The sequence below is a fragment of the Oncorhynchus keta genome, chromosome 8 (assembly GCF_023373465.1).
Source record: "Oncorhynchus keta strain PuntledgeMale-10-30-2019 chromosome 8, Oket_V2, whole genome shotgun sequence".
Classification (NCBI taxonomy): Eukaryota; Metazoa; Chordata; class Actinopteri; order Salmoniformes; family Salmonidae; genus Oncorhynchus; species Oncorhynchus keta.
The window spans coordinates 49,026,450-49,040,861 of NC_068428.1; the positions used below are offsets into that span (position 1 = coordinate 49,026,450).

The 14,412-nt window shown below is 47.0% G+C and overlaps 1 protein-coding gene across 2 annotated transcripts in view; it reads left to right on the forward strand.

Annotated features, from left to right (window-relative positions):
* Nucleotides 1-14,412, forward strand: part of nbas (NBAS subunit of NRZ tethering complex) — a 384,598-nt gene that overhangs the window by 134,600 nt on the left and 235,586 nt on the right. For both annotated transcript variants that reach the window (XM_052524617.1, XM_052524618.1), the window contains exons 22-23: nt 3,532-3,618; nt 3,756-3,909. In XM_052524617.1, the coding sequence (XP_052380577.1) occupies nt 3,532-3,618; nt 3,756-3,909 (241 nt within the window). The remainder of the gene's footprint in view (nt 1-3,531; nt 3,619-3,755; nt 3,910-14,412) is intronic.

Here is a 14,412-nt window from a genome sequence, read left to right on the forward strand (position 1 = left end):
TAGGGCTGTAGTGCACTACTTTTGACAAGGGTCTATAGGGCTGTAGTGCACTACTTTTGACCAGTGTTTATAGGGCTGTAGTGCACTACTTTTGACCAGTGTTTATAGGCCTGTAGTGCACTACTTTTGACAAGGGTCTATAGGGCTGTAGTGCACTACTTTTGACTAGGGTCTATAGGGCTGTAGTGCACTACTTTTGACTAGGGTCTATAGGGCTGTAGTGCACTACTTTAGACCAGGGTCTATAGGGCTGTAGTGCACTACTTTAGACTAGGGTCTATAGGGCTGTAGTGCACTACTTTAGACTAGGGTCTATAGGGCTGTAGTGCACTACTTTAGACTAGGGTCTATAGGGCTGTAGTGCACTACTTTAGACCAGGGTCTATAGGGCTGTAGTGCACTACTTTAGACCAGGGTCTATAGGGCTGTAATGCACTACTTTAGACTAGGGTCTATAGGGCTGTAGTGCACTACTTTAGACCAGGGTCTATAGGGCTGTAGTGCACTACTTTAGACCAGGGTCTATAGGGTTGTAGTGCACTACTTTAGACTAGGGTCTATAGGGCTGTAGTGCACTACTTTAGACCAGGGTCTATAGGGCTGTAGTGCACTACTTTTGACTAGGATCTATAGGGCTGTAGTGCACTACTTTAGACCAGGGTCTATAGGGCTGTAGTGCACTACTTTAGACCAGGGTCTATAGGGCTGTAGTGCACTACTTTAGACTAGGGTCTATAGGGCTGTAGTGCACTACTTTTGACTAGGGTCTATAGGGCTGTAGTGCACTACTTTAGACTAGGGTCTATAGGGCTGTAGTGCACTACTTTAGACTATGGTCTATAGGGCATAGGGTGCCATTGAGGACATAATCTATTGCTTTCTAGCTGAGTTTCTTTCTGTTTCTAGACAGCTGTTGGTTTCTCTGATTCATGCTAAGATATTACCACTGAAGGCTTCTGTTCTACCCTGTTCTGCTCTACTCCTGTTCTGTTCTGTTCTACTGCTGTTCTGTTCTACTCCTGTTCTGTTCTGTTCTGTTCTACTCCTACTCTGTTCTACTCTACTCCTGTTCTGTTGTTCTACTCCTCTGTTCTGTTCTACTCCTGTTCTGCTCTACTCCTGTTCTGTTCTGTTCTACTCCTGTTCTGTTCTACTCCTGTTCTGTTCTACTCCTGTTCTGTTCTGTTCTACTCCTGTTCTGTTCTGTTCTGTTCTGTTCTACTCCTGTTCTGTTCTACTCCTGTTCTGTTCTACCCTGTTCTACTCTTCTCCTGTTCTGCTCTACTCCTGTTCTGTTCTGTTCTACTCCTGTTCTGCTCTACTCCTGTTCTGTTCTGTTCTGTTCTACTCCTGTTCTGCTCTACTCCTGTTCTGTTCTGTTCTGTTCTACTCCTGTTCTGTTCTACTCCTGTTCTGTTCTGTTCTACTCCTGTTCTGTTCTACTCCTGTTCTGTTCTACTCCTGTTCTGCTCTACTCCTGTTCTGTTCTGTTCTGTTCTGTTCTACTCCTGTTCTGTTCTACTCCTGTTCTGTTCTACTCCTGTTCTGTTCTACTCCTGTTCTGTTCTACTCCTGTTCTGTTCTGTTCTGTTCTACTCTGTTCTGTTCTACTCCTGTTCTGTTCTGTTCTGTTCTACTGTTCTGTTCTGTTCTACTCCTGTTCTGTTCTGTTCTACTCCTGTTCTGTTCTACTCTCTGTTCTGTTCTACTCCTGTTCTGTTCTGTTCTGTTCTCTGTTCTGTTACTCCTGTCCTGTTCTGTTCTACTCCTGTTCTGTTCTGTTCTGTTCTACTCCTGTTCTGTTCTACTTCTGTTCTGTTCTGTTCTGTTCTGTTCTGTTCTACTCTGTTCTGCTCTACTCCTGTCCTGTTCTGTTCTGTTCTACTCTGTTCTGTTCTACTCCTGTTCTGTTCTGCTCTGTTCCTGTTCTGTTCTGTTCTGTTCTACTCCTGTTCTGTTCTACTTCTGTTCTGTTCTGTTCTGTTCTGTTCTGTTCTGTTCTGTTCTACTCTGTTCTGCTCTACTCCTGTCCTGTTCTGTTCTGTTCTACTCTGTTCTGCTCTACTCCTGTTCTGTTCTGTTCTGTTCTGTTCTACTCTGTTCTGTTCTACTCCTGTTCTGTTCTGTTCTACCTGTTCTGTTCTACTCCTGTTCTGTTCTGTTCTACTCCTGTTCTGTTCTGTTCTACTCCTGTTCTGCTCTACTCCTGTTCTGCTCTACTCCTGTTCTGTTCTACTGTTCTGTTCTGTTCTACTCTGTTCTGTTCTGTTCTCTGTTCTGTTCTACTCTGTTCTGTTCTACTCCTGTTCTGTTCTGTTCTGTTCTGTTCTGTTCTGTTCTGTTCTACTCCTGTTCTGCTCTACTCCTGTTCTGTTCTGTTCTGTTCTGTTCTACTCCTGTTCTGTTCTACTCCTGTTCTGTTCTACTCCTGTTCTGTTCTGTTCTGCTCTACTCCTGTCCTGTTCTGCTCTACTCCTGTTCTGTTCTGTTCTGTTCTACTCTGTTCTGTTCTACTCTGTTCTGTTCTACTCTGTTCTGTTCTACTCCTGTTCTGTTCTACTTCTGTTCTGTTCTACTCCTGTTCTACTCCTGTTCTGTTCTGTTCTACTCCTGTTCTGTTCTGTTCTGCTCTACTCCTGTTCTGTTCTACTCCTGTTCTGTTCTGTTCTGTTCTACTCCTGTTCTGCTCTACTCCTGTTCTGTTCTACTCTACTCCTGTTCTACTCTGTTCTGTTCTACTCCTGTCCTGTTCTGTTCTACTCTACTCCTGTTCTACTCTGTTCTGTTCTGTTCTACTCCTGTTCTGTTCTGTTCTGCTCTACTCTGTTCTGCTCTACTCCTGTTCTACTCTGTTCTGTGCTACTCTGTTCTGTTCTACTCCTGTCCTGTTCTGTTCTGTTCTACTCTGTTCTGTTCTGTTCTACTCCTGTCCTCTTCTGTTCTGTTCTACTCTGTTCTGTTCTGCTCTACTCTGTTCTGCTCTACTCCTGTTCTACTCTGTTCTGTTCTACTCCTGTTCTACTCTGTTCTGTTCTACTCCTGTTCTGTTCTGCTCTACTCTGTTCTGCTCTACTCCTGTTCTGCTCTACTCCTGTTCTGCTCTACTCCTGTTCTACTCTGTTCTGTTCTACTCTACTCCTGTTCTGCTCTACTCTGTTCTGCTCTGCTCCTGTTCTGTTCAGCTCCTCTACTCTACCCTACCCTACTCTACTCTACTCTACTCTACTCTACTCTACTCTACTCCTGTTCTGCTCTACTCCTGTTCTGCTCTACTCCTGTTCTGCTCTACTCCTGTTCTGCTCTACTCTGTTCTGCTCTACTCCTGTTCTGCTCTACTCCTGTTCTGCTCTAATCCTGTTCTGCTCTACTCTACTCTACTCTACTCTACTCTACTCTACTCTACTCTGCTCTACTCCTCTTCTGCTCTGTTTAGGTAACTGGCTGTTACCAAGTAAACTGTCTGTTTGGATCTACTGTAGTCGGTATAATCAGGATGTTAACAAACTTTCTCTCTCCCCCCCTCCCTCTCAGTGTGGATGAGAGAGGCAATTTGGGGGTGATCCCCTGGGATGAACAGAGACACAGGGAGATGGACTGGTGTGAGGAGGACCAGTGCAGGTAGGACACATTGCACCACTGTTTCCTTGGTAACTGACCAGAAGGTCAAATGATTGTTATTTTATCAATCAATCAGAAGTGCCATTACTCTGGTATTATAGCTGCATGTTGGTGTGCCTGTGTTCCTCGTCTCCCAGGATGGTGTTGGATCAAAACCCTCAGGACCATGCCCACTTCCTGTATGAGGACGCTCCTGATTGGCTGCGGTTCCGTACGGCCACGCCCCCCATGGACCTGTTGACTGACTGGTACCTGAGCCGTGCCCAGGACATCGACTCCTGTTCTAGACAGGTACTGTTAACCTCATAGTCCGCCCCATCCCACATGCGGTCGCGTTACTACAGCCTCAAGCTCATTACCATAACGCAACGTTAGCGATTTCTAAAAATCGCAAATGAAATGAAATAAATATGCCTGCTCTCAAGCTTATCCTTTTCTTAACAATCCTGTCGTCTCAGATTTTCAAAATATGCTTTAGAACCAGAGAAAATCAATAATTTGTGTAAGAGTGGTGATAGCTTGCTTAGCATTTGTCGTTAGCATTTAGCACGCAACATATTCACAAAAACCAGCAAAGGGATCAAATAAAATAATTTACCTTTGAAGAACTTCAGATGTTTCAATGAGGAGACTCTCAGTTACATAGCAGATGTCCAGTTTTTCCTGAAAGATGCTTGTGTAGGACACAACGTTCCGTTTTGTTACTATGCATTTGGCTACCGAAACTAACCGAAAATGCAGTCACCTAAACGTCAAACTTTTTTCCGAATTAACTCCATAATATCGACTGAAACATGGAAAACGTTGTTTGAATCAATCCTCAAGGTGTTTTGTCATATATCTCTTCATTGAAATGCCGTCCCTGGAAGCCTGCATTCTTCTCTGATTCGGATGGAAAAATACTGGTAGCTGACTTTTGCGCACCAATTTCCACGCAGACACCGTGCGGGACACTTGGCAATTGTAGTCTCTTATGGTCAATCTTCCAATGATATGCCTACAAATACGTCACAATGCTGCAGACACCTGGGGGAAACAAGAGAAAGTGTCCGTTCATTCCTGTCGCATTCACAGCCATATAAGGCGATCATGGAAAAGGTAGCCTCAGAAATCCTGTTCATTTCCTGGTCGGTCAAACATCTTGGTTTTGCCTGAAGCATTTGTTCTAGGGCACTCACAGTGCAGTTCTGGAAACGTAAGAGTGTCTTCTTTCCAAAACTATCAATTCCAAGCATAGTCGAGCATCTTTTCGTGACAAAATATTGCGCTTAAAACGGGCACGTCTTTTTATCCAAAAATGAAATACTGCCCCTATGTCTATACCAGTAACTCCCTCTAGCCCATGTCTATACCAGTAACTCCCTCTAGCCCATGTCTATACCAGTAACTCCCTCTAGCCCATGTCTATACCAGTAACTCCCTCTAGCCCATGTCTATACCAGTAACTCCCTCTAGCCCATGTCTATACCAGTAACTCCCTCTAGCCCATGTCTATACCAGTAACTCCCTCTAGCCCATGTCTATACCAGTATCTCCCTCTAGCCCATGTCTATACCAGTAACTCCCTCTAGCCCATGTCTATACTCCCTCTAGCCCATGTCTATACCAGTAACTCCCTCTAGCCCATGTCTATACCAGTAACTCCCTCTAGCCCATGTCTATACCAGTATCTCCCTCTAGCCCATGTCTATACCAGTATCTCCCTCTAGCCCATGTCTATACCAGTAACTCCCTCTAGCCCATGTCTATACCAGTAACTCCCTCTAGCCCGTGTCTATACCAGTAACTCCCTCTAGCCCGTGTCTATACCAGTAACTCCCTCTAGCCCGTGTCTATACTCCCTCTAGCCCGTGTCTATACCAGTAACTCCCTCTAGCCCATGTCTATACCAGTAACTCCCTCTAGCCCATGTCTATACCAGTATCTCCCTCTAGCCCATGTCTATACCAGTAACTCCCTCTAGCCCATGTCTATACCAGTAACTCCCTCTAGCCCATGTCTATACCAGTCTCCTCTAGCCCATGTCTATACCAGTAACTCCCTCTAGCCCATGTCTATACCAGTAACTCCCTCTAGTCCATGTCTATACCAGTAACTCCCTCTAGCCCATGTCTATACTCCCTCTAGCCCATGTCTATACCAGTAACTCCCTCTAGCCCGTGTCTATACCAGTAACTCCCTCTAGCCCATGTCTATACCAGTATCTCCCTCTAGCCCATGTCTATACCAGTAACTCCCTCTAGCCCATGTCTATACCAGTAACTCCCTCTAGCCCATGTCTATACTCCCTCTAGCCCATGTCTATACCAGTAACTCCCTCTAGCCCATGTCTATACCAGTATCTCCCTCTAGCCCATGTCTATACTCCCTCTAGCCCATGTCTATACCAGTAACTCCCTCTAGTCCATGTCTATACCAGTAACTCCCTCTAGCCCATGTCTATACTCCCTCTAGCCCATGTCTATACCAGTAACTCCCTCTAGCCCATGTCTATACCAGTAACTCCCTCTAGCCCATGTCTATACCAGTATCTCCCTCTAGCCCATGTCTATACCAGTATCTCCCTCTAGCCCATGTCTATACCAGTAACTCCCTCTAGCCCATGTCTATACCAGTAACTCCCTCTAGCCCATGTCTATACCAGTAACTCCCTCTAGCCCATGTCTATACCAGTAACTCCCTCTAGCCCATGTCTATACCAGTAACTCCCTCTAGCCCATGTCTATACCAGTAACTCCCTCTAGCCCATGTCTATACCAGTAACTCCCTCTAGCCCATGTCTATACTCCCTCTAGCCCATGTCTATACTCCCTCTAGCCCATGTCTATACCAGTAACTCCCTCTAGCCCATGTCTATACCAGTAACTCCCTCTAGCCCATGTCTATACCAGTATCTCCCTCTAGCCCATGTCTATACCAGTAACTCCCTCTAGCCCATGTCTATACCAGTAACTCCCTCTAGCCCATGTCTATACCAGTAACTCCCTCTAGCCCATGTCTATACCAGTATCTCCCTCTAGCCCATGTCTATACCAGTATCTCCCTCTAGCCCATGTCTATACCAGTAACTCCCTCTAGCCCATGTCTATACCAGTAACTCCTCTAGCCCATGTCTATACCAGTATCTCCTCTAGCCCATGTCTATACCAGTATCTCCCTCTAGCCCATGTCTATACCAGTAACTCCCTCTAGTCCATGTCTATACCAGTAACTCCCTCTAGCCCATGTCTATACCAGTATCTCCCTCTAGCCCATGTCTATACCAGTAACTCCCTCTAGCCCATGTCTATACCAGTAACTCCCTCTAGCCCATGTCTATACCAGTAACTCCTCTAGCCCATGTCTATACCAGTAACTCCCTCTAGCCCATGTCTATACCAGTAACTCCCTCTAGCCCATGTCTATACCAGTAACTCCCTCTAGCCCATGTCTATACCAGTAACTCCCTCTAGCCCATGTCTATACCAGTATCTCCCTCTAGCCCATGTCTATACCAGTAACTCCCTCTAGCCCATGTCTATACCAGTAACTCCCTCTAGCCCATGTCTATACTCCCTCTAGCCCATGTCTATACCAGTATCTCCCCTCTATGTCTATACTCCCTCTAGCCCATGTCTATACCAGTAACTCCCTCTAGCCCATGTCTATACTCCCTCTAGCCCATGTCTATACCAGTAACTCCCTCTAGCCCATGTCTATACTCCCTCTAGCCCATGTCTATACCAGTAACTCCCTCTAGCCCATGTCTATACCAGTAACTCCCTCTAGCCCATGTCTATACCAGTAACTCCCTCTAGCCCATGTCTATACCAGTAACTCCCTCTAGCCCATGTCTATACCAGTAACTCCCTCTAGCCCATGTCTATACTCCCTCTAGCCCATGTCTATACTCCCTCTAGCCCATGTCTATACTCCCTCTAGCCCATGTCTATACTCCCTCTCGCCCATGTCTATACTCCCTCTAGCCCATGTCTATACTCCCTCTAGCCCATGTCTATACTCCCTCTAGCCCATGTCTATACCAGTATCTCCCTCTAGCCCATGTCTATACCAGTAACTCCCTCTAGCCCATGTCTATACCAGTAACTCCCTCTAGCCCATGTCTATACCAGTAACTCCCTCTAGCCCATGTCTATACCAGTAACTCCCTCTAGCCCATGTCTATACCAGTATCTCCCTCTAGCCCATGTCTATACCAGTATCTCCCTCTAGCCCATGTCTATACCAGTAACTCCCTCTAGCCCATGTCTATACCAGTAACTCCCTCTAGCCCATGTCTATACCAGTAACTCCCTCTAGCCCATGTCTATACCAGTAACTCCCTCTAGCCCATGTCTATACCAGTAACTCCCTCTAGCCCATGTCTATACCAGTAACTCCCTCTAGCCCATGTCTATACCAGTAACTCCCTCTAGCCCATGTCTATACCAGTAACTCCCTCTAGCCCATGTCTATACCAGTAACTCCCTCTAGCCCATGTCTATACCAGTAACTCCCTCTAGCCCATGTCTATACCAGTAACTCCCTCTAGCCCATGTCTATACCAGTAACTCCCTCTAGCCCATGTCTATACCAGTAACTCCCTCTAGCCCATGTCTATACCAGTAACTCCCTCTAGCCCATGTCTATACCAGTAACTCCCTCTAGCCCATGTCTATACTCCCTCTAGCCCATGTCTCCTCCTCTAGCCCATGTCTATACCAGTAACTCCCTCTAGCCCATGTCTATACCAGTAACTCCCTCTAGCCCATGTCTATACCAGTATCTCCCTCTAGCCCATGTCTATACCAGTAACTCCCTCTAGCCCATGTCTATACCAGTAACTCCCTCTAGCCCATGTCTATACCAGTATCTCCTCTAGCCCATGTCTATACCAGTAACTCCCTCTAGCCCATGTCTATACCAGTAACTCCCTCTAGCCCATGTCTATACCAGTAACTCCTCTAGCCCATGTCTATACCAGTAACTCCCTCTAGCCCATGTCTATACCAGTAACTCCCTCTAGCCCATGTCTATACCAGTATCTCCCTCTAGCCCATGTCTATACCAGTCCCTCTAGCCCATGTCTATACCAGTATCTCCCTCTAGCCCATGTCTATACTCCCTCTACCAGTCTATACTCCCTCTAGCCCATGTCTATACCAGTAACTCCCTCTAGCCCATGTCTATACCAGTAACTCCTCTAGCCCATGTCTATACCAGTAACTCCCTCTAGCCCATGTCTATACCAGTAACTCCCTCTAGCCCATGTCTATACCAGTAACTCCCTCTAGCCCATGTCTATACCAGTAACTCCCTCTAGCCCATGTCTATACCAGTAACTCCCTCTAGCCCATGTCTATACCAGTAACTCCCTCTAGCCCATGTCTATACCAGTAACTCCCTCTAGCCCATGTCTATACCAGTATCTCCCTCTAGCCCATGTCTATACCAGTAACTCCCTCTAGCCCATGTCTATACCAGTAACTCCCTCTAGCCCATGTCTATACCAGTAACTCCCTCTAGCCCATGTCTATACCAGTATCTCCCTCTAGCCCATGTCTATACCAGTATCTCCCTCTAGCCCATGTCTATACCAGTAACTCCCTCTAGCCCATGTCTATACCAGTAACTCCCTCTAGCCCATGTCTATACCAGTAACTCCCTCTAGCCCGTGTCTATACCAGTAACTCCCTCTAGCCCATGTCTATACCAGTAACTCCCTCTAGCCCATGTCTATACCAGTAACTCCTCTAGCCCATGTCTATACCAGTATCTCCCTCTAGCCCATGTCTATACCAGTAACTCCCTCTAGCCCATGTCTATACCAGTAACTCCCTCTAGCCCATGTCTATACCAGTAACTCCCTCTAGCCCATGTCTATACCAGTAACTCCCTCTAGCCCATGTCTATACCAGTAACTCCCTCTAGCCCATGTCTATACCAGTAACTCCCTCTAGCCCATGTCTATACCAGTATCTCCCTCTAGCCCATGTCTATACCAGTAACTCCCCTCTAGCCCATGTCTATACCAGTAACTCCCTCTAGCCCATGTCTATACCAGTATCTCCTCTAGCCCATGTCTATACCAGTAACTCCTCTAGCCCATGTCTATACCAGTAACTCCTCTAGCCCATGTCTATACCAGTAACTCCCTCTAGCCCATGTCTATACCAGTATCTCCCTCTAGCCCATGTCTATACCAGTAACTCCCTCTAGCCCATGTCTATACCAGTAACTCCCTCTAGCCCATGTCTATACCAGTAACTCCCTCTAGCCCATGTCTATACCAGTAACTCCCTCTAGCCCATGTCTATACTCCCTCTAGCCCATGTCTATACCAGTAACTCCCTCTAGCCCATGTCTATACCAGTAACTCCCTCTAGCCCATGTCTATACCAGTAACTCCCTCTAGCCCATGTCTATACCAGTAACTCCCTCTAGCCCATGTCTATACCAGTAACTCCCTCTAGCCCATGTCTATACCAGTAACTCCCTCTAGCCCATGTCTATACCAGTAACTCCCTCTAGCCCATGTCTATACCAGTAACTCCCTCTAGCCCATGTCTATACCAGTAACTCCCTCTAGCCCATGTCTATACCAGTAACTCCCTCTAGCCCATGTCTATACCAGTATCTCCCTCTAGCCCATGTCTATACCAGTAACTCCCTCTAGCCCATGTCTATACTCCCTCTAGCCCATGTCTATACCAGTAACTCCCTCTAGCCCATGTCTATACCAGTATCTCCCTCTAGCCCATGTCTATACCAGTAACTCCCTCTAGCCCATGTCTATACCAGTATCTCCCTCTAGCCCATGTCTATACCAGTAACTCCCTCTAGCCCATGTCTATACCAGTAACTCCCTCTAGCCCATGTCTATACCAGTAACTCCCTCTAGCCCATGTCTATACCAGTAACTCCCTCTAGCCCATGTCTATACCAGTAACTCCCTCTAGCCCATGTCTATACCAGTATCTCCCTCTAGCCCATGTCTATACCAGTATCTCCCTCTAGCCCATGTCTATACCAGTATCTCCCTCTAGCCCATGTCTATACCAGTAACTCCCTCTAGCCCATGTCTATACCAGTAACTCCCTCTAGCCCATGTCTATACCAGTAACTCCCTCTAGCCCGTGTCTATACTCCCTCTAGCCCATGTCTATACCAGTAACTCCCTCTAGCCCATGTCTATACCAGTAACTCCCTCTAGCCCATGTCTATACCAGTATCTCCCTCTAGCCCATGTCTATACCAGTAACTCCCTCTAGCCCGTGTCTATACCAGTAACTCCCTCTAGCCCATGTCTATACTCCCTCTAGCCCATGTATACCAGTAACTCCCTCTAGCCCGTGTCTATCAGTAACTCCCTCTAGCCCATGTCTATACCAGTAACTCCCTCTAGCCCATGTCTATACCCCTCTAGCCCATGTCTATACCAGTAACTCCCTCTAGCCCATGTCTATACCAGTAACTCCCTCTAGCCCATGTCTATACCAGTAACTCCTCTAGCCCATGTCTATACCAGTAACTCCCTCTAGCCCATGTCTATACCAGTAACTCCCTCTAGCCCATGTCTATACCAGCCCATGTCTATACTATCTCCCTCTAGCCCATGTCTATACCAGTATCTCCTCTAGCCCATGTCTATACCAGTAACTCCTCTAGCCCATGTCTATACCAGTATCTCCCTCTAGCCCATGTCTATACCAGTAACTCCCTCTAGCCCATGTCTATACCAGTAACTCCTCTAGCCCATGTCTATACCAGTAACTCCCTCTAGCCCATGTCTATACCAGTAACTCCCTCTAGCCCATGTCTATACCAGTAACTCCCTCTAGCCCATGTCTATACTCCCTCTAGCCATGTCTATACCAGTATCTCCCTCTAGCCCATGTCTATACCAGTAACTCCCTCTAGCCCATGTCTATACCAGTAACTCCCTCTAGCCCATGTCTATACCAGTATCTCCTCTAGCCCATGTCTATACCAGTAACTCCTCTAGCCCATGTCTATACCAGTAACTCCCTCTAGCCCATGTCTATACCAGTATCTCCTCTAGCCCATGTCTATACCAGTAACTCCCTCTAGCCCATGTCTATACCAGTAACTCCTCTAGCCCATGTCTATACCAGTATCTCCCTCTAGCCCATGTCTATACCAGTATCTCCCTCTAGCCCATGTCTATACCAGTAACTCCCTCTAGCCCATGTCTATACCAGTACCTCCCTCTAGCCCATGTCTATACCAGTATCTCCCTCTAGCCCATGTCTATACCAGTAACTCCCTCTAGCCCATGTCTATACCAGTAACTCCCTCTAGCCCATGTCTATACTCCCTCTAGCCCATGTCTATACCAGTAACTCCCTCTAGCCCATGTCTATACTCCCTCTAGCCCATGTCTATACCAGTAACTCCCTCTAGCCCATGTCTATACTCCCTCTAGCCCATGTCTATACCAGTAACTCCCTCTAGCCCATGTCTATACCAGTAACTCCCTCTAGCCCATGTCTATACCAGTATCTCCTCTAGCCCATGTCTATACCAGTATCTCCCTCTAGCCCATGTCTATACCAGTAACTCCTCTAGCCCATGTCTATACCAGTAACTCCCTCTAGCCCATGTCTATACCAGTAACTCCCTCTAGCCCATGTCTATACCAGTAACTCCCTAGCCCATGTCTAACTCCCTCTAGCCCATGTCTATACCAGTAACTCCCTCTAGCCCATGTCTATACCAGTAACTCCCTCTAGCCCATGTCTATACCAGTAACCCTCTAGCCCATGTCTATACCAGTAACTCCCTCTAGCCCATGTCTATACCCCTCTAGTCCATGTCTATACCAGTATCTCCCTCTAGCCCATGTCTATACCAGTATCTCCCTCTAGCCCATGTCTATACCAGTATCTCTCTAGCCCATGTCTATACCAGTATCTCCCTCTAGCCCATGTCTATACCAGTAACTCCCTCTAGCCCATGTCTATACCAGTATCTCCCCTCTAGCCCATGTCTATACCAGTATCTCCCTCTAGCCCATGTCTATACCAGTAACTCCCTCTAGCCCATGTCTATACCAGTAACTCCCTCTAGCCCATGTCTATACCAGTAACTCCCTCTAGCCCATGTCTATACCAGTAACTCCCTCTAGCCCATGTCTATACCAGTAACTCCCTCTAGCCCATGTCTATACCAGTAACTCCCTCTAGCCCGTGTCTATACCAGTAACTCCCTCTAGCCCGTGTCTATACCAGTAACTCCCTCTAGCCCATGTCTATACCAGTAACTCCCTCTAGCCCATGTCTATACCAGTAACTCCCTCTAGCCCATGTCTATACCAGTAACTCCCTCTAGCCCATGTCTATACCAGTAACTCCCTCTAGCCCATGTCTATACCAGTAACTCCCTCTAGCCCATGTCTATACCAGTAACTCCCTCTAGCCCATGTCTATACCAGTAACTCCCTCTAGCCCATGTCTATACTCCCTCTAGCCCATGTCTATACTCCCTCTAGCCCATGTCTATACCAGTATCTCCCTCTAGCCCATGTCTATACCACTAACTCCCTCTAGCCCATGTCTATACCAGTAACTCCCTCTAGCCCATGTCTATACCAGTATCTCCCTCTAGCCCATGTCTATACCAGTAACTCCCTCTAGCCCATGTCTATACCAGTAACTCCCTCTAGCCCATGTCTATACCAGTAACTCCCTCTAGCCCATGTCTATACCAGTAACTCCCTCTAGCCCATGTCTATACCAGTAACTCCCTCTAGCCCATGTCTATACCAGTAACTCCCTCTAGCCCGTGTCTATACCAGTAACTCCCTCAAGCCCATGTCTATACCAGTAACTCCCTCTAGCCCGTGTCTATACCAGTAACTCCTCTAGCCCATGTCTATACCAGTAACTCCCTCTAGCCCATGTCTATACCAGTATCTCCCTCTAGCCCATGTCTATACTCCCTCTAGCCCATGTCTATACCAGTATCTCCTCTAGCCCATGTCTATACCCCTCTAGCCCATGTCTATACCAGTAACTCCCTCTAGCCCATGTCTATACCAGTAACTCCCTCTAGCCCATGTCTATACCAGTAACTCCCTCTAGCCCATGTCTATACCAGTAACTCCTCTAGCCCATGTCTATACCAGTAACTCCCTCTAGCCCATGTCTATACCAGTAACTCCCTCTAGCCCATGTCTATACCAGTAACTCCCTCTAGCCCATGTCTATACCAGTAACTCCCTCTAGCCCATGTCTATACCAGTATCTCCCTCTAGCCCATGTCTATACCAGTAACTCCTCTAGCCCATGTCTATACCAGTAACTCCCTCTAGCCCATGTCTATACCAGTATCTCCCTCTAGCCCATGTCTATACCAGTAACTCCCTCTAGCCCATGTCTATACCAGTAACTCCCTCTAGCCCATGTCTATACCAGTAACTCCCTCTAGCCCATGTCTATACCAGTAACTCCCTCTAGCCCATGTCTATACCAGTAACTCCCTCTAGCCCATGTCTATACCAGTAACTCCTCTAGCCCATGTCTATACCAGTAACTCCCTCTAGCCCATGTCTATACCAGTATCTCCCTCTAGCCCATGTCTATACCAGTATCTCCCTCTAGCCCATGTCTATACCAGTCCTCTAGCCCATGTCTATACCAGTAACTCCCTCTAGCCCATGTCTATACCAGTAACTCCCTCTAGCCCATGTCTATACCAGTAACTCCCTCTAGCCCATGTCTATACCAGTAACTCCCTCTAGCCCATGTCTATACCAGTAACTCCCTCTAGCCCATGTCTATACCAGTAACTCCC